The 21,110-nt window shown below is 41.3% G+C and overlaps 1 protein-coding gene across 8 annotated transcripts; it reads right to left on the bottom strand.

Moving 5' to 3' along the window:
* Window positions 1–491: 491 nt before the first annotated feature.
* On the bottom strand, window positions 492–20,918 carry YME1L1 (YME1 like 1 ATPase). Of its 8 annotated transcripts, none has more exons than XM_083579553.1 (21): window positions 20,698–20,918; window positions 18,272–18,403; window positions 17,005–17,167; window positions 15,948–16,046; window positions 14,777–14,886; window positions 13,725–13,866; window positions 13,374–13,457; window positions 11,755–11,837; window positions 10,995–11,085; window positions 9,877–10,029; window positions 9,023–9,155; window positions 7,988–8,050; window positions 7,426–7,538; window positions 6,462–6,617; window positions 5,147–5,298; window positions 4,110–4,236; window positions 3,940–4,013; window positions 2,746–2,832; window positions 2,136–2,270; window positions 1,850–1,950; window positions 492–776 (listed from the first exon to the last, which is right to left on the bottom strand). In XM_083579553.1, exons 1-21 carry the CDS (start codon window positions 20,728–20,730, stop codon window positions 773–775), a joined length of 2,235 nt encoding a protein of 744 aa, XP_083435679.1. In that variant the 5' UTR covers window positions 20,731–20,918; the 3' UTR covers window positions 492–772. The 8 variants fall into 8 exon arrangements, with proteins under 8 accessions (XP_083435679.1, XP_083435678.1, XP_083435677.1 ...); XM_083579552.1 differs by having other exon boundaries at window positions 13,719–13,866; window positions 20,698–20,917; XM_083579551.1 differs by having other exon boundaries at window positions 20,283–20,915.
* Window positions 20,919–21,110: the final 192 nt, after the last annotated feature.

The following is a 21,110-nucleotide window of genomic DNA, read 5'->3' as shown; positions in this document are numbered from 1 at the left end:
CCGAACTGTATTACTGAAGCCTGATCTTCTGCAGCAGTCAAACTCTTTGGACCTTAAGCTGTCTCTCTGTTGTGACTGGAACTCAAGGCAACTTCCGCTGTGTGGGTATCTCACTTCAGAATCCCAGCTTTTGTGAGGAATAGTATTAAATCTGGATAATCAGTAGGAACTATTGCTAATTAAAATTTTATATTATTAGCAAATATGGTAGCTAGGTGTGCAGATGCAGTTCAAATTTATAGCATGAAAGGCATATGATATTAATTTGCTGAGATGGAGCAGAGTCTGTTGTGTAATAGGGAACTTTCCATGGGTACATTTTCCAGCTGATGGGAAGCCAGGGAATGTTGGGATTTTTTCCTCTCCTGTCTCCCCACTTGCATTATTTTTCTCTAACGTGCTGAAGTAACAGCAAACAAATCAATTTTGAAGGAAAGAAGGAAACGAGTGAAAGATTCTTTGGAAATCCAATCCACTAAAAAAATTCCACATTTCGGTTAACTCTCAAATTTATTTACAGGTTTAAGATATGTTTTGTACACCTCAATTTACATATAGAGGGAAACCAGAGATAAAGCAATTTACAATGAGGAAAAGCTTTCTGCATAATTAAAACAAACCTTTATTGTCTTTAAAAAAGGTGCCACGCATGCCTTATTTGCACATCTTTCACTGTAAGTCACTACAAAGAGTATATTTGTAATGTGTCAGCATAGCAGCTTGGTATTCTGCTTTAAGACAGGGTCTTGAGGTCCCTCCATGTGTTACTAGATTAGCTGAATGGGAAAAGCAAAAAAAGTAAGTTGCACTGAAGTACTGGATTTGCTGAATGAAAGAATTCTTAAACCAATTCAAAAGTTAAGTACACTGTCAAGTTGTATTCACAGCAACGTCATGTTAGCACTAGTTTGAAAGTTCAATGCCAACTTTCTTCCATTCCCCCCACTGACTGGCACAAAACCTTTTCTCTTTTAAATGCCTATTTTGAATGGAGAAGTGTAGGGGTTAAAGTTGTGAGAATAACCCACCCATTGCCCATCCTCCCACAAAACACTAGTATTACTAGCAATTGTTTCTCACTCCACCCTAGCCCAACTCTTAGCATTTCAGAAGATAACTGAACACATTTTACTGTTGGGGTACTATGTGCTCATAACCTGGGTTGAAGGACTTGAAGATTTCAAATTAAAAAATTGTATTTTTATTGGGGGAAATGGACTGATTTAAAAGGAACAAAAAGAGGAATCTAAACTACTCTCTGACTGATTCAATACGGGCTTCTAAGAAAATTGATGGAGCTTTCAAAACAGCCGTACACAATCTCATTTTTAAAAATCCAACAGGATAGCACCTTTCAGAGCAATGCAGTTATACCCCCATACCACTTAAACTAAACTGGAAGTGTCTTCCCAACTGACTCCGAAGAGGCAGTGCAATTCTTCATAGCTATTAAATTCCACTCCGTCCCCCCCCCGTCATGTGATCTAAAGGCATCCAAACAGAAATCCCTATTATTTCTTTGCCCAGTTATTGCGCTCCAGGATTCCAACACCCTGGCATTTATAAGAAGACCAATGGGGGGGGGGGGCAGGGAGCAGGTCTGTTACAGCAATGCCAGTTCCCAGCTTCCTGTAGTCTTATATGACCTGCTAAATAAAATCTGTGGTTTTTTTCCTAAATGATGAGTGATGGTTTTATAAACTGCCCATGAAATTAAGACTAAATGGAGGTGTCATCCGCTCTGCAACCTGTAAATCCTGCAGCATTTCAAGGGATCTCAAGCCGCAAGATTGAACATGTCCAAGTCCACATGGAGCAATTAGCTAGGGAAGATACGTTAAGAACATACTATTCAGCGTCAGTATTTGAGGTTTCCAAAGAAGCGGGATTCAACCCTGAGATCGTATTATCTATACTTGTGGGGACTTCTTTTGCTCCTGGCATCTCTTTCTAAGGAAATACAAAAAGTTAGGTAAAATGTAACAAAAGCACACAAGACAAATTGCTTATCTTTAAGAAATGTGATTATTACCACGCACGCATCGGGGGGGGGGGGGAGCTATACTGCATAAGTAGACTACTGCATTCTTGCAAGTAATCCATTAGAACGCTTAACAAGGAAGTTATCATCTCACTTCTAGTTTTTTCCCCTCTAAAACAATCTGAATTTCTTTGGCATCCAAAGTCTCATAGGTCAGCAACGCTTCCGCTAAATTTTTGTGCTCTTTTGTGCGGTTCTTCAATATATTCTTCGCTCGTTCGTATGATTCCTATCACAGAAAACAACAACAACACACACAAACATTAAGGATCATTTGCAATGTAACTGGAAATTGAAGACATGTATTCTAAAAACTGTTTTAAGATTGACCCCTGAACTAATATTTTCAATAAAGCCACAAATATTCACGTTTCAATTTTATTCTTGTATATACTCATTGCAGAAACCAGACTCCATAAAATGTTTTAGTTTAAAACAAGTAAGAAACACAATGAATGGAAGGGAAAAAGAAGATAGAAAAATAACTGAATATGAAAAAGGAATCTATTAGCAACAAGGAGCTAGAAGAACATTCTACTGCTAATAAGTGGTAAAGGAAGTTCCTGAACTTTTAACAGGGCCGTGAACTGAATTGGAAGTTAGGCCATTTTTATGGTTTACTAGATATATACATGAAACCCAAGGAAAGGAAAACTTTATTCACACAGTATTTATTCCAGTTATTCCATCACACTTTTTCTTACCTTTAAAAGCATTCTTATTTCTTGTTCAATTGCGGACTGAGTTTCGGGACTGAGTTTCCCTGTATCTGTGTAGGTCATGACACCAAGCTTATAGAAAGCAAAAGAAAGAGACAAGAGAAAGAGACATTTTACATTGCAATTCTGGTGCAATTTAACATCCCAGCATCCTGCAAATAATATCTACTGTGCTGCAACAGGCGCCCAAGGTGTCTGACACTTAAGCAGCTGTAGCGGTACACAGAAGTATCCCACCACTATATCACAGCTTTCTTGTTAAATCTGGATGGGAGGCAGCTTGTCAGCATAAAACCTAATCATGTCTACTCAAAAGTTAGTCCCACTGTCCACAACTGGACTTACTCCCTGCAAGTGTATACGACTGCAGCCTTCGTCACCGATCACACATTTTGCTGGATAATCCTATTATTCACACTTCATTAATTTTTAATCATCGTCTTAACTTGATGCTTTTTAAAAAGATTACAAAGAACATGCGTCTAAGAGAAATCTCACTATCCGTGATGACGGAAAGGAAGGGGCAGACCAGGAGGAAACAAAACATATAAGGGAATACAGGCAGAAGGCGTAAATGCTTACTGATGCGTGATTGAGCTCTCCCTGTGGTATAGAGCAAAAATGTGCAGACCCCAACCCCCCCCAAATGTGCTGTGTAACATATACAGTAGCGGCTGGTGAGGTGCTGTGGGTGGGGCACAGCTGCTTTCCTGACTTCCAACACAGAGGGAAAGAGGTGGGGTGAAGCTTGGGGAGACTGGCTCCATTGTTCTGCACCAATCTAATACTCCCATGCTTCACCCCACCCCTCTTGGTAAGTGCCAGTGACCCTGCGTTGGGAGGCCAGGAGAGCAGCAGTGTCTCACTTATCACTACTATTTTGTCAAGTCCATTCTGTAAATTGCTTTGTATAATCTCCAAGGAAAAATGACAAAACGTATTTCTTATTCACCCACGCTGTTCATATCTTTGATAATCTGTAAGGCTGAGTTGGTCACATCCACATTCTCACTTTATAAAGTACATTTCGCTTTATAATGCACTACTGTCTAAAGATCCAGAGAGGATAACAGCAATTTAATACAAGGATCTGATACCACGTCCTGAAGGACTCCTAATCAATGCGGAGAGAAAAGAGGACAGCATCCAAAACTCAAACGGGAGATATTTAGATCTTACCTTCTCACTCATTCCAAACTTAGTTACCATGAGCCTTGCTATTTTAGTAGCGTTGTCAAAATCACTAGAAGCCCCTAAAAGAACAACAAAAGAAATTATACAAAAGTAATTCAGATTTTGAAGTTAAACATTTTGAATACTAATCTTCTTTCTTTCGGGGTTTTCCTGACCTGTTGTGATGTAATCACCCCCAAATATAAGTTCTTCTGCAACTCTTCCTCCCATGCTAACATCCATCTGGGCAAGCAGCTGGGACCTAGTTTCACTCCACCTGTCATTTTCTGGCAGCAAAGACACCTTTAATACAAAATTGTGTGAGCAGAGATTAAAGTTCATGGAAACAGCAAATTACACTTTGTAGTTGCTTTGACAATCTTGAAACAAAGGCGAGTTAGAGGATACTGACTGCCGTGATACTCTTCTGAGACATTTGTTGGTTTCTCTACCCCAAACTAAAACCTGCTTCCCAAAGAGTAGACACCTGCAGCCTTGCAGTCTCTGTCCGGACCTGTCACGGTCATGCAGTATCTTAGCGAGAAACAAATCAACAACAACTTTTTGCTGATGGCCAGTCTTGGCTTACGGTACACTAAAGGTAACAGCCCTTCTACACACAGGCCCTGCAGCAGGACTAGGGAACCTCCAACTCTGCTATGAAACAATTTTGTGCACGTATTTGGGCAATACAGTTTCAAAGTTCAAAATGCAGCAGAGCCAGATGAATGAATGTTTTCATCCACAATGTGGATGTCTTTTTTGAACTGACAGCACTGCAGGGTGTACATAAAACATTTCTAAAATCGCAATTATTATTATCATTATTATTTATTAAATTTGTATACCACCCTTCAACTGAAGATCACAGGGTAGTTCAGATCATAAAGATACAAAAGGAAAACATAAAATACACAGCAAAACAAAAACAAACCAGTAAATCCTCCCTTCAAACACACATTTAAAAGGCCGCAGCATGTTAATCAGCCAAAGGCTTGGTTATAGAGAAACATTTTCGCCTGGCACCTATGTAATGAAGGTGAACCTCCGTTACGAATGCCACGGCAACCAACCAGGTTCTCATTTCAATTACATTATACTATGGAGATATATTGCCAGGTGTTTTGATATCAGCTCTGTTGAAAAAGTAAAGCAGTAAAGTGGACAAAGCCTAGTCAAAAGTGGGTATTCTCTACAAAATCAAAATCCTCACATGTCCGAGTGTTGGCCCTCGTGGCATAATGGTAGCTTTGTTGATTGGCATCGCATCTTTAGTATAGTATGCAATAATGGCATGCCCAGATTCATGATAGGCTGTAATTGTTTTATTCTTATCATCAATTTCTACACTTCTACGCTCAGGGCCTGAAATCAAAGAAAGGAAATCACAGAAGCTGAAAAGTGATCAAATGCAAGCAGATGCTCCATTCTATTCATAACGCACACGCACACCCACAACCCTGTTTGCTTTTCTCACCACCATGCAGACACTGAAGTGGAGACTTAGTAGGCTCAGTCCTCACTGAACTGTTCTGAAGGGTTTTGTTGCTGCAGCTGTGGAAGCCGCCCCGGGTCCGAGCGCCAGCCTTGGCCGATGGGCTCTGTGCTGCCCTCGGGCACCCCACCAAGGCCTCTGGGCCCTGGCGGTGGCAGAAGCAATCCCAACCTGGCCAAGAAGGTGGCCCAGCGCTCATCTGCCATCTTCTGCCGTGGACCCCCCAAGACGGGAGCCAAGGCCCCACCGTCCTCTGTGGTCAAAGGGGACACGGCGGGATGGTCTCCTCGTGACCACCTGCACAGCAAGTGGTTGGGCGAAGTGCGCTGCCTGCGTACGGGAGAGCGAGCAGAAGAGAGTGTAGCTGTGGTGCTACCCTTGCCTGGAAGGTGCAGGGGCCAAGGAGAGTGAACCCCCACCTCGGGGCTCTGGGAAGGGGCTGTCGTGGCCCGGATTTAGGTTTGGGGGAGGGGAGTGGCTGGGGGAGAGAGAGAAGCCTCCTCCGCCACACGCGCAGTCCAGCCCGTCACTAGGTCTGGGGGATGGTCAACCGGCCCCCTCCAAAAAAAAAAGTTTGCTGACCCCTAGTATACAGGACGATGGGTCAGAGCAGGCACAGGCAAACTCCGGCCCTCCAGATGTTTGGGACTACAATTCCCATCATCCCTAGCTAACAGGACCAGTGGTCAGGGATGATGGGAATTGTAGTCCCAAACATCTGGAGGGCCGGAGTTTTCCTATGCCTGGGTCAGAGGATTCAAGGTTACAGAAACCAAATAAACCTTTGGGCCTGTTTCCAGGAAATTTTAGGCACACATTCAGGTTCTGAAACACGCTTCCTCAAAGGCAACTATGTTTAGGTTCTTTATGTTTCCATGTCACAAGTAGGGTTCCTTACCTCTGAACTTCAAGAACCCAAAAACCCTCAGTGTAGCATGTAAGCACTGTATTTGTAACTTAACTCCAATGAAGTGCCCAAGGTCAAAATACTTACCTCGCTGAATTCAGAAATTCAAATTCAGAAATAGCCTACCCATAAGAATTTTGTCCTTTGAGAATTCCAGCTCCTTCATAGTAACCATATCCTTCCCATCAACCGCAGCTTTCAATGCAGCTTGGTTCACTAGGTTTTCTAACTCAGCTCCAGAAAATCCTACCGTTCCTCTTGCAATGATTTCTGCATCAATAGCTGCAGTAAAACACACACACAAAGTCCTATATCAGCCTAATCTGAGAAATTAATAATATTCTTTAAATCTGCTTTTCACATAATCACAATATGGATCAAGAACAGAGCACTGATTTATTCAAGCAATACTGTAAGCAGAATCAAAGACTCTGGCTCCCACTGGTGACAAGATTCTGAATTTCAATCACAAGCATGTAATAACTAGGGGTTTTGTGTGTGGGCCAAAAACTGGAGTGAATTGGGGTTTTTCCTCCCCTCCTCACATCAAAGTACAATGTCAATAAAACGACAGATCAGAGCCTCTACAAAGTCTTGTGTTGCTGTGTTTCTATACTTTTCTTTACCTTATAGCTCCATATTTTCCTATATGTTTGTGGACACTGAAAATAGTGAGGCTGTCCAAAAGGTTGCCTATGGAGTACTGAAGAGCTTGGATTTGTTCTTTGCTAAAGCACATCAACAGTTATGCTTTCTTTATTAAGAAGTTATTCCCTATCCACCACCACCCAATTAGATTGTGGGGTGGGGGAGGGAATAAATCTGTTTTACTCCCCCCACTTCTCAAAAAGCCCCTGGACCCATTTGCTTGCAATTTAGCATGCTTTAATCCACTGGAATAGCTCATGTGCCCTAAATTTCATCCACAGGAGAGAGATTTGTTTTATTCAAGGCGATTCAGAACTCAAAACACAGATCTAAATTAGGGAGGTCACAGAGCGACTTAGAAACAGATTAAAATTTACAGCCACTCTACAACAACTTTCTGTATCACCTGCCCCCAAGATAACAGTTGCGTATTTATACTTACATTCATCATACTTTATTTTATTCAGGTACCATTTCAGAATCTCTGTTCGGCCCCTGACATCTGGCCTGGGAACTGTAACTTGCATGTCAAAGCGGCCAGGACGTATCAAAGCACTAATTGGGGAGGAAAAACAATTCTGTGAATGATTCAATATATTTAAGATCCTTGCTAACCAGATGACTTAAAAGTTTTTTATTTTTTTAAGAGTTAAGAACATGATGGGGTAAAGTGAGCAGCTAATCTATTTCTGACCTACTAAAGATTGTTTCACACAAGCAAATGGCCTCCACACAACCCTCCTTGGATTACAGGAACCCCCAAGGCAAAGGGTACTTTATGAACCAACACTTCATAGATACATTCTGGCTGCCGTTGCTGTCATTTTTGCTGTTCCTGATAATGATAGCTAGAAGGGGCTAGTCCTTCTGATATAGACATGATGCAAGAATAGTACCATGTAAATTTTAATAGCTATTACTGACCTACGCTTTCAAAATCATATATGCACAAAATCAAACCATGCAAAGTTACGTTTTATGCATATATACGCACACACACATACTTATCTAAGGCTTCAGGGAAGTTTGTTGCACCAATGATAATGACGCCTTCGTTGGGTTTAAAGCTTGAGAGAGAGAGAGAGAGAGAGAGAGAGAGAGAGAGAGAGAAGAGAGCTTTTGTTAATATACTTCGGTGTGAAAAGCTTCTCTGTTCTTACAATGAGTACAGCAATGTCCATGCAGTCCGGTGAGGGCTTAACGCACACTGCAAGCCCTTTATTGGGCATGACTCAAAGCAATCTAAGGCTCCAGAGTGGGGCTCATCCATTTGTTTGGAAATCTGCAGCCATGCCAGAAGAATACTAGTAAGAATGTAAGAGCAGACCTGCTGGACCAGACCAAAGGATCAAAATCCCATTTCCAACAACAGCTAGCTGGGTGCTGCTGGGAAGCCTCGCAGCAGGGCATGCCCTCCCATTTTTTGCCCCTCAGTAACTGGTATTCAGAGAACTCAGAATCTATCCTCTTTTCATGGCCATCTTATGGCTGCAAATTTGAAAGCTTAGTTATGAGTGACATGTCCTAATTCTGGATTAGCAGTGATCAAGGCAAACGGCTCGATGAAACAGGCTTGTAGGTAGGCTGTAATTTGTGACACCATCCCAAAGCAGGATCAGTAGACCTGCTACTCTAGTGTAACCACCAAGGAATCATACCTACTAACAAAACTATGCTATGCTGTGCACCTAGACAATCCTTGCCTGCATACCAACCACTTTGTGCCCTGGTCAAAGAAAGAATAGGGTGCTGGAGGCTTACCAACTAGTTGGAATAGCAGCATCAGTATAAACTGTATAAAGTATAGTAATCTGGGGTTTCCCAGGGCTTGGCTACCCTGCTATATAGGGGGATACCAGGCATTTAAACATGCCTTAAATGGCTATGATATTCTTTCCAAGTGACATATCAGATTTCAAATTATTTTACTGCTTAGGGGGCCACACACCTCTCCCTATGAACCCCACACTCATTCTCCTTATTTTGATGTTCCTATATAACAGATAATCCCTTGGCTCAGAAAGAAAATTAGTATTTACCCATCCATTTCAGCCAGGAGCTGATTTATAGTCTGTCTTGAGTAGGGATGCATTGGAGACTCTATCCTTTTGCCACCAACAGAATCCAGCTCATCAATGAATATAACACATGGTGCATTTGCTTTGGCTTCCCCTAAGAATGCAACATGTCAAATTTATTTCTTCATACTACAAACACCATTTTGTATTATTCACACATTTCTAATAGGAGATTCACAAGTTTATTCTGGCTACCCTCATGAATTGCACTTTTCCAGAAAAATAGCTTTTCGGTGTCTATACTGCTATTTTAGCTAGAAAACAGTCAAAAGGAAAACAACTGTTCTCTGAATTAGGGATAAAACAATGGACCCATGATAAAGGTCCAGACTGGAATGAATGGATTTATACATACATATATTGGGTTACAACTGTTCAGACAGAATTCAGACTTTTGATATAATGATAATAATAAGAGAATGTTTTTGAATTTTCCTGATGCCTGCTAGAGCCTTCTTTATTTTAATAGAGAGCTTAGGCTTAAGAGCATTTATTCAATAAGAAACTGCTAGATTTCAAAGTGTGTTCATCCACACTCCTGAAATAAGTTAATAATAATAATAAATAGTTTATTTATACCCCACCCATCTGGCTGGGTTTCCCCAGCCAGTGTGGGTGGCTCCCAACAGAATATTAAAAACATGATAAAACATCAGACATTAAAAACTTCCCTAAGCAGGGGTGCCTTCAGATGTTTTCTAAAAGTCAGATAGTTGTTTATTTCCTTGACATCTGATGGGAGGGTTTCCACAGGGCAGGTGCCACTACCGAAAAGGCCCTCTGCCTGGTTCAAGGGAAAACTAAGTTGTACTCACTAAACAAGTTTCTGATACGACTGGCTCCAACGCCAACAAACATCTCGTCAAATTCTGATCCAGAGGCATAATAGAATGGAACATCAGCTTCTCCTGCCACAGCTCTAGCAAGAAGAGTTTTGCCAGTTCCAGGTGGTCCGACCAACAGAATACCTGGGGAAAGAATGAAATAAAATTATGACAAAGCATATGGAGAACTGATTATCACCCATGTTTACCCCAATTTTTATAATTTCTCAACAAGTGATTCTAGTCACTGCAGATTTCAGCCCAGCTAGGAGGAGGCCAACGAAGCAGGCTAGGGATGTGGATCTGGCAGGTATTTAATATAAGGGCAGGACCACCCATCTGTCTATCACCTAACATCACAATGTCAGGTGACACGGCGCTTCCAACCCCAACAATCAGCTGACTGTCAGGATTTCAAAGCATCACCCAGGGCTTGCAAAGAACCCTGTGCTGCTCTTTGTAAACTTCAGAAGCCCTTTTTGGAAGAGCCCAGCTACCTTTTTCGCAGCCCACACTGGTTCTGATATCATACATGATGTCAGGTCATTAGGCTGTTGGGCCAAATGGCAAAGCTTAATTAGGCCCAAAGGCCAGAGGTTCCCCACCCAATACAAAGAGTATACATAAAGAAAATCTGGACAACAAACACACTCCCCTGCGCGAAAAAGGTTAATTCACAAGAGTTACAAAAGGGGAGGGGTGAACTAAATACAAATTTAAAAGACACAAAGGGCAGAGCAATCCAAAAAGAGTAGCAAAGGTGGACAAACTGCCTTTTTCTATGCCTGCTTTGGATATATTCTTCCTTTCCCTTTGCAGTTTTCTTTTTTTAGTTTCCTTCCCAGTATGTCAGGACTGGTATAATTTATCCTACAATGCAGGGGTGTATTGGGGGAGTGAGGGGACCCTGTGGAATGCCTCTGACGGTGGAGGAATACCTGCTGTAGGATTTTAACGATGTTCATGAAAGAGGCACATGAGGTTACATATCCCTCTCAGGGACAACACATTATTACCTGCCTCATATAAATCAAATAGGACTGCAATGTAACAAGTGGGATGAACACCCCCATGAAAGCACCTGTCAATAATCAAAAGCTCACACTTACCTTTAGGAAGTTTTCCTCCTAGTACAGTAAATTTCTGAGGATTTTTCAAGAATTCTACCACCTCTTGCAACTCTTGCTTTGCTTCTTCAACCTTCATTCAATTAAAATTTAAAAATAAATATATTATGTCAACATTTTTAAAAGACCTGTTTTATAATTTGGCCAAATTAGCTTTAGGTAGACTTATGGTCACAATCCTGAGCTATTTTTAAGCACAGCCAAAGGCTCATGCGCACCCCCAGTATAACTTTTTTTCTTTTAAAATACAAGGCCCCCTGCTGTGTAGTCAGCTGGCCTGGAAACTCCCATGCTTCCCAAAGCAGTTTGCCCTGTGGCAAGAGGAAGGCTGCTATTTTAAGAAAGTAAAGTCCGAAGTCCCACTGGACAACAGACACAGAACTACACTGGTCTCTGGCCTATGTTTATTTAACATAAAACATTTACTGAAAAACCAAGGCATACAGTTAATAACATATAGAGTGGTACCTCGGGTTAAGTACTTAATTCGTTCCGGAGGTCCGTACTTAACCTGAAACTGTTCCTAACCTGAAGCACTACTTTAGCTAATGGGGCCTCCTGCTGCTGCCGCGCTGCCAGAGCCCAATTTCTGTTCTCATCCTGAAGCAAAGTTCTTAACCTGAAGCACTATTTATGGGTTAGTGGAGTCTGTAACCTGAAGCGTATGTAACCCGAGGTATCACTGTATTACATAAATGAATTTCAATTCAATAGTTGGTGGACATCAAGCATTTGAACTTACCCCTTTGACATGTTCAAAGGTAACATTTTTCATCTGAATAGGGTCCACAGCTGCATCAAGCCCAGAAGTTGTTCGAAAACGCACTAAAAGCAAAGGTTAAAACAGATTAATGTACTGACAAGTCATTTTGTCAGTATCATTTGTCATAGCAATTTTTGCGCCTACCAATGTTAAACTAAGCATTTCTTAAAAAAATAAATTCTTTAGTTCACATGTATCGTACTCTTACGTGTGGCTCTCAGAACTGACTATGCCCACATCTGTTTAGCTGCAGTAATGATTCTGCATCCAATACTATCAGGCAATTCACTGAGTCCCAGCTAAACAGATATTTATACCTATAAAGACTTGTGCAGTGTACCCCCAAGCCCATCTCCAACATCTGAATCATATCACCTGCACACCAAATCTCTACAATGAGGAACTCTCAATGATCCATTACTGAACTCACTGCCAAAGCTTCTGGAAGAAATGCAAGAACTTAATTGGGTTGGAAGAATGTTGAAGAAATATCCATAGATGTAATTCTATGACACACTAGATCTATACAAATCTGTCTTTAAAAATAATGGTCTGATCTGAGAAACTAGAGGATTCCAATCGAGAACCAAGGTACGACTGTGTTGAAAAGCAGTAGGAGACACAACTACTTAGGCTGCTAAAACGAACTATTCAACTGTCCTAAGAAAAGTGAGGCCTATGAAATGTTCTTGCTCAAATTTTACTAAGATATATTTCCCCAACTATTACTCCTTTCAGAGAAAAGAACACTAGATGTTTTCACCTGGAGTAGCGTACACCACTTTGTGAGTTCATTCAACTTGTGATTTTAATCTAGACTTAAAATAACAGACTAATAATAATTTTTATTTATACCCCACCCTCCCCAGCCAAGGCCGGGCTCAGGGCGGCTAACAAACTATAAGAAAAACAAGTTGAATGAATACAACTTAAAAACAAGATTAAAATACAACATTAAAACATAAAAATGCAGCCTCATCACAGGAGGAGAAAGGAAAAAGAAAGAGGGAGAGGGAATCAAATTGACTCCAAGCCAAAGACCAGGCGGAACAACTCTGTCTTATAGGTACTGCAGAAAGAAATCAGATCCTGCAGGGCCCTGGTCTCATAGGACAGAGCATTCCAACAGGCCGGAGCCAGTGTTGAAAAAGCCCTGGCTTTGGTTGAGGCTAATCTAACTTCCTGAGGGCCCGGGACCACTAGGGTGTTGTTATTTATGGACCTTAAGGTCCTCCGTGGGGCATACCAGGAGAGTGGTCCTGTAGGTATGAGGGTCCTAGGCCATGAAAGGCTTTAAAGGTCAAAACCAGCACCTTAAATCTGACCCTGTACTCCACCGGGAGCCAGTGCAGCTGGAAAAGCACTGGGTGAATATGCTCCCATGGCAGAGACCCCGTGAGGAGCCTCGCTGCTGCATTCTGCACCCGCTGGAGTTTCTGGGACAGCTTCAAGGGCAGCCCCGCATAGAGCGAATTACATTAGTCAAGCCTGGAGGTGACCGTCGCATGGATCACTGTGGCTTACAAAGCAAAACAGGAAATGAAAGATTAAAGAAGAATGAAAAGTTAACAAACCAGTATCCATAAAGGGGAATTTACCAGATAAAAAAGGAGTTTTTGACAATCCATAAAGGCCAAGCAGAATCAGAACAAGGACAAAGAAACGGTTTCGTCTTATGGAATCTGAAGAAGAAAAATATATATTAGGCAAACAATTTTTGTACTGTATAAAATCCAAGGAAACTGAATCAGCTAGACTAACTGATAAGGGGATGACATTGTGGGACAATGACAATGAAGAACCTGCTGCCTAATTCTTATTTTTCTACCATATATGGATACGGCACAAAGGGGGTTCATTTACCGTGTATTTTAAATGCGACCTGTAACACCATTCTAACACCGCATATACAAAACAGAACACTTTGAATAAGACAAACAAACCATTACGTTGATTGAGTGACTGTGCTTTCAAAAAGCCCTCTGCAAATCCAGTTTTAAAGGCATCTTGTTGAGCTTCAGGTATCTTTTTTGTTTTCATTAGTTTATCTACACTTTCAACATCAGGTCCTCTATCTCTCAGTAGGAGACCCTAAGGAGTTGATGGAGAAAACACTTGCATTAGTTTTTAAACCAGGGGTCAGATTTTTGGACACATAGCCTGCTGGATCAGGTTACCTATTCTCACATCCTGTTCTCAAGTGGCCAGCCAGATGCATGTGGGAAACAGGGGACAGAACATGAGCAGAAGAGCACTCTCCTCTCTCTTAAGGTTCAGCATGCATTGACCTTTTCAATTTTTATATGAATGGATATGCTACCACTTGCAAGGGAAAGGCTTGCAAGTGCATCATGCGGGGTGAGAGCCAACCTTGTGGCAGTGGATATGACGAGACTTCCCTTTTCTGTCCTTCACCTTGAAGCACCCCCTCCTGCTCGGGGCGGGTGAACCCTCCAGAGCAGGAGACCAGAGTGGGGAGGAATGGAAAGTTGGTGTGAGCAAAACTCTGCTGTACAAGCAAATTACTGTAACTGGACAGCACCCTAGAATTCTGTGCAGCAATTCAAATAATTACAGTGAAATCTCACTATCCATCAGTCTCCAGGACATTCTTTGTCTGTTGGATTTTACAGTGCTTGGATTACAGTACCATTTAGCTGAAATTGTTAACATTCTAGATGTGAAAAGGTATATAGTCATTTAAGTATTTCAGAAGGATTCCGCTTGTATACCTCCTATCAGCAATTATCCCTTTTACCCATCTTTTCCTACATCAGCTTTCTAACAACCTAACTACCATCATGATTCATAAATCCCTTATTTCTTCGTGATCCCTCCCTTTCAATTCCCTTTTACCTGTCCTCAATTACTTCAGTCTACAAACACCTGAGAAGAGGGACTTGGCTTCCAATTTTTAAATGGGTCAGGTATTTTTTAAGACACCGTATAAAACAGGCATCAGAAGAGGTTATGATCGGAACACACAAATCTTAAGACTTGCCTTTACAAATGAGGGCGCTACATTTTCTGTTTCTGTTAATCGTTCTGATGAAGACTGCAGCCGTCTTGCTCTTGATTTCAGTGTCTTAAAACCTCGTGTCTGAATAAAAACTTAAAACACATAACACATTGTTTCAAGATAACGTAAGAGAAATTCTTATGCAAATTCTTTCCTTACTTAATTTTTTAGTGTAAGTCGTGAAACACAGACTATGCAAAGAGCCAAACACCAGGTTCTGTGCTTTTGGTTGTGGGTGGGTGTGTCTGTGTTTTGAGTAGTTCCCCCAAAACAGTACTCCTCCATGCTGTACACAATCACATACAAAAATATCTGGAGTTTCAAAGCAGCTTAATACAGCACGGGAAAAGGGAAGGGGCTGCTGTTCAAATTTGAAAATTCAGCCCCCCATTAAGCACCCTTCAGGCTGCTCTTTGGATCCCAGTTGTGTTATTTAAAAGAATAGCAACACTCGCCTTCCTATAGCAACAACAATTCACTCCATTCAAGCAAGCAATTTTTAAGGACATTTTGGAAATGTATACGTTCTAAGATCTTGCTAAATACAGAACATTCATATGTACAGAAGCTCCTGTGGAGTCTCCAAACTTCGTAGAAACGGCAAATAACAGACAAATAAGAGTACCTGCATCAGTTGCAAGTTAGGCAATTGCTAGTTAGGTAATATACTAACTCCCTTCCCTTCAATAAAGTTCAGTCAAGAATTCTAAACTTGTGAGAAACAGAAATCCGAAAAGGCTTGACTGTCACTACATGTGTTACATTAACCACTGGCAATGAAAGTAAAATTTCAAAAATACAACTAATTATTATGACTACTGAGTAAAGATAATAATATACTCTAAATATGTTCAAAGGCAAAATACTTTCATCTATATCATACAAATTATAAGTAATTTTAGAGAGTTGGATCCAGAGTTGTCCCATTCTCAGCCTCCAGGTCCACCTCCTGTGAAGCAGGGATAAGTTCCAACCCTCTGGAACAGCTTTTCAGAGGCACAGGAATTAGTCAGGGAGAATAACCACCTTCCTCTAACAAGCATCACATGAGCAGAGTTCCACTGATGGGAACTCAGGATTCATCTTGTAGTATATACTACGTTCTTCAGCCAGATAAATCAATTTAATCAGGAAGAATATTCTTACTTCATACCTGGCCAACGCTGAAGATCTGAACATACACTCTGGAGGGGGCTAGGATGCTGTCTGTACAGGTAAGATGAGCGCAAGACACTAAAGACATCTGCGAAACCTAGGGAGTTACCATAAAAACATTATTATTATTTTGCAATCACTAAGCTAAACAATGGCTTTAGAAAAACTTTATAGGTTTAAAATACTTTACAGGATCAAATGAGTCTCCAAAATCTATTTCAAAACATATATAACTTAAATAAACTTCACATTTTTAATTTCATTTGAGAGTGAATCAGTCTGATTCACTCTCAAATGCACATGCTGATCCTATCCACATTTATATGTGAGTCCTGCTGTGCTTAACAGAGCTTCCTCTTGGGAACAAGATTGCTTTCTGTATTCTTAGGCTGCAAATAATATTTTATTCAGTCGCTGTAATATTATGAAAAGCAGCCCTGAAAAAAGGTCCACAAAAATGTTTACTAGCCCACACTGAACTACGTTGGTACTAAATAGTATGTCAACAGCCTGTAAAAGAAACACTTATTTAAGTATATAAAAGCTCCAGTACTCAGTTGCCTCAAGAAAGTTCTTACTCACCATATGAAATCAGGGAAGTGGTTCTTTACATGTCTAAGTTCAGGTACAGTCCCATATAGAATTAAATGGGTGTGCACACATTCTTTGCAGGTTTCTTATTGCTCTTAACTATGGCCACTGATGTGAGCAATATGTGTTTTATGTCTAATAACACAATTGTGCAACTACTTTGTGGTGCACAAATTCATGTTTGTTGCTCTGCCCACTTCTGCCTCTAGTCTTGCTCAGCAGAGGCATGACACACACACTCCTACATCCACCTGAAGGATGCCCAGAAGGGAAAGAGGATTCATGCTGAAATGTCTTTGCCATCCCTGCATTACAGGGGCCTCACAGAAGAAATAAGCATGGAAATGAAGCAGAAAGCAAGCATCTCACTGGAACCATATATTAAGAGGTGGGATGTGATGCTGCCTTGGCTTCAATTCAGTAAGTGATTCAACTTTTCGCTGCCATAAGATCCTAAGACATACCATACTTATTTTCAAAGAAGGACTGTTCAGATATATACGATGTTTGCCAGTGTGAAGAGATTTTGTTTTCTACACGATAGCCAGGTAGTAGCCTGTCCACTAGTTCATCAAACTGGCTAGCTTTCAAGTCAGAAAGTCCTAGGTCTCGTATATTAAGTACTGGCTGTAAAAAGAACAGATGAAGAATGGAAATGTTTAAGAACATCAGATTACTCAAAACAAGAAAAAGAGAAGAAATGTCCAACTATTATGATTCTAAAAAGGGTCCCCAAAGTAGAAGCAGATTGGAACACACACTCTTTTCTCATTTCATTCCCGCAAGCCCCAATCATTAAGGCTATTCAAAATATCAACTTATTTCCATCAACTGTTTAAATTGTGCAGTCACTAATTTCCAAAATATAATTTCTAAGTTGAAATCACTGCTCTTTACTCAAAGAAAATGAAAGCAGTATCTACGTACAATAAAAGCCTTTATTTGGTGCAGCTTCAAACACCAAGAAATTATCATTGACCTTATTGCAAAATATACATCGCTAATTCATATTGAAGGGCTGTAGCTCTACAGCAGTCATCCTCGTAAACTAACAGTTTCAAAGAGCTATAATTTCTGCTGTAACTGGCAATACAATCCTATGCATGTTAACTCTGAACTTTATTCTCAGGTAAATGCATGCAGGACTGCAACCCAACCCCTTATCTCTAGATTCAGGTAGGTAGCCGTGTTGGTCTGCCGTAGTTGAAATAAATAAATAAAATCTTGAAAAAGATTATTAAAAAAACTCTTCCAAAAAAAATTTCTTTAAAAGAATCAAGTCCTTAAAAATAGGTTTTTGTTCTTAAAAAGTCTTTAAAAGAATCCTTCCAAAAAAATTAAAAAATTGTCCAGTAGCACCTTAGAGACCAAGTAAGTTGTCTTATTCTTCAAAAAGGCAACTTCAGCAGAACAGGGTAATAAATTTAATAAAAAATGTCATTATATTTGTAACTGCAGTGCACAAAAAAATATTTAATCAGCTGTGCGCAAATGAATACTTGCATATCAGGAAATTCTCTATTTTCAAAACTAAGTGGGGAGCTTTGTATATAATAATAATAATACTCCATCTGGATTGTTCCAGAACAGTATAGAATACTAAAAGGAGTATCAAAATTCACTTTATAAGATTCCTTTTTATGCCACATGTAAGGCACCAAGCAAATTTAAATCATGCTAAATGATACACAAACACAAATAAACCTATCACTCCTATCAGAGAATTCTTACCTCACTATTCTGTACCTCATGTTCGGGTGCTGCTTCCTTTTGTACACACTGGGTAGATGGTGTAGCAAATGATGGAGCTGGAGTTATGGGTGAATGGAAGGCATTGATGAGGTGACTCAATGGAACTGTGACCTAGTATAAAAGAAAGTTTAAGTGAAAGCACTATCTTTAAAATTACTACGTTAATTTAATCTGAACAGAAATCATTTTTCCTTTTTTTAAAAAAAAAACCCCAATGCTTTGGGCATGTTTTCTATAACACAAAGCAACAACTTTTTTAAAAGAATAAACGTATTATTGCAAGGAAATAGTTAATTTCCTTCAGTACCAAGAAACCAGTGCCCTGCTTATTAGGAGAAACAGCCTCTCGCAAATTTCCTGATATTTACAAAAAGGCAGGGTTCAATGTAATTTAGTATTCTTTCTGTCTAGCTGTGCATTCAGCAGTTCTTAAAGAAGAATCAATTTCTACTGTTTTTGCTTCAGGGCTCATCTCTCCTTGGCTTTTCTTCTGATCACAAGAAATTGCTTAAGTGCATAAGCTTCAACAAAACAGAACATACAGTGGTACCTCTAGTTACGGACTCGATCTGTTCCAGGGTGCCGTTCGCACCCCAAAAAGTCTGCAACTAGAGCGCTGCTTCTGCGCACGGTGAAACCTGGAAATATACACTTTCAGGGTTGCCGTGTTCATATCCTGAGAACACGCAACACATAACAAGAGGTATGACTGTACTTTTAAAACAACATCACATTTCTTTACATATTACTCTAACTGGAAACTTGACATACCTGTTTTGTGCCCCATCTTGCTTTCATCAGTCCCCCAACTCTAGGGCATGATTTAGTGCCCCCCAAAGCATTCTACATAGGAATGCAATAAATGTCATCCATGGACAATGTTACATCATGCAAAATTCTTCAAAAAGGCAACTAGTCATACCTCGGGTTATAGACGCTTTGGGTTGTGCACCGCGCCGAACCCAGAAGTACCAGAACGGGTTACATCCAGGTTTTGGTGCCTGCTTGCGCAAAAATGCCGAATTGCAATTCACGCGTGCGCAGATGCAGCTCTACGGGTGTGAACGCTGCAGGTTGCGAATGTGCTTCCCGCACGGATCATGTTCGCAACCTGAGCGTCCACTGTACAGTATTAGATAGGAAGGGTACAGCTGCTTTTCTGAGATGTTACGGCATTAAACTTGACAATGTAACATCAATTTAAACCATAATGCATTCACGGACGATTAGCCTACCAACAGTTGCTAGCCATGACAACTAAAAAGAATCTTCTAAATTTTGTAAAATGAATAATAAAATTCTTTATTCTCTACTGTACACCAACCCAACTGACCTTTAAACCCAAGACCTGCCTACCTAGAACTTGTGTGTCTAACAATGCTATTAAGGAAAAGTTTAAGGGCTTGGGCTTTTTTTTAGTTCAGAAAAAAGACAATTAAGCAGGTAGGGCAAAACGAAGATTCATAATTTTATTAGCATTTGATAAAGTTCAATAGTGTTTGTCTAGGAGTAAACAGACTGGAGGAATGGAGCCCCACTATTCCCCCAAACCTGTTTCAGAGGGTTTATTTTTTGATAGGGAAGGGGCCTCCAGTGCAGATGTGGAGGGTTGTGTGGGGAAAGGGGTTGAGAGAAGAAGTCCATTTGCATGACACTGAATGTCACTCGGTAAGGTGCATGGATATACCATATTTTTCCGTCTATAAGACGCTCCCATGTATAAGACGACCCCAATTTTTTGAGCCCCAAATTAAGAAATAAATATTTTAAACATTCCGTGTATAAGACGACCCCCAATTTTAAACTTAAAAAGTTTGGGGGAAATATAGTCTTATACACGGAATGTTTAAAATATTTATTTCTTAATTTCTTAATTAATTGTCCCTTTTCTAATGGGGGTCTAATGAAATTCACAAGCACCAGCGTCCGAACTGGCAAATGGAAACAATACGTCAAGGTTTAGTTTCCAAAGACATGCTGCGCTGATTACTTTTTTTAGAGGGGAAGGTGATAACATTGAGAACGGCGCCGCGACCCACGGAGATTTTAAACACGGGTGGCTAAGCAGAACCTCCATATTCAGTAGCAGCAGAGCCCTGGATATTCGATACTAGGCCAATCCACTGTCCTCCGGAGGCTGTTTGCGGGCTTCGTGAGAGGAAGCTGTCTGTTCGGAAACAGGATCCAGCTGGGCTCTTCTTGTAGGGTCGCGAAACCCGCCTCTCTCTAAGTGGCCGGGCAGCCGGTGGCCACTTCTCCTTCCGCCCCAGATCTCTTTCCAGCCGCGGCCGCCGCCGCCGGCGACATCTTGGGCCCGGCTCTCCCAGCAGCCCGAGTAGCTACGCAGAACAATAGCTGCTCCTCCCGGAGCGAGACTCCCCGCCCTCCCCCCGCGAGGCCTTTACCTGAGGCTGCACCGTGGTGGAGAAGGAAAACATCGTCGCCACTCCCGGCCCGCTCTCCGAAGCCTCAGGCCGGGGCCTCGCTTCTCGGCCCTTCCGGGCTCTTCCTGGGCAGGGGGAAAAGGGGAACTCGGAGGCTACTCCGCTCTCATGGAAAATGGCCGCCTCCTGCCGCCGGCACAGCCCGCGACGAACCCGACGCGAACGCTCGTCCGCTAGCCCGGATGTGGGCGGGCCAGGAAGAAGCGCTTCCGGGTCACCCGCAGGTCTCTCCCCTTTTCTTAGCCAACGTGGAGCGGCGCTTAAGACTCAGCAGGGAGTTTTGAGTGCGGGATGGATGCGCTGTTGGGGTTCCTAGAGCTAGATGCTTTGGGGTGCAGAGGAGCAGCTCGTATTGCATTCGTGTTGCTTGCTAA

Source organism: Podarcis filfolensis (genome assembly GCF_964270895.1).
Source record: "Podarcis filfolensis genome assembly, chromosome: 12".
Taxonomy (NCBI): Eukaryota; Metazoa; Chordata; class Lepidosauria; order Squamata; family Lacertidae; genus Podarcis; species Podarcis filfolensis.
This window is presented reverse-complemented; position numbering and strand designations above follow the sequence as displayed.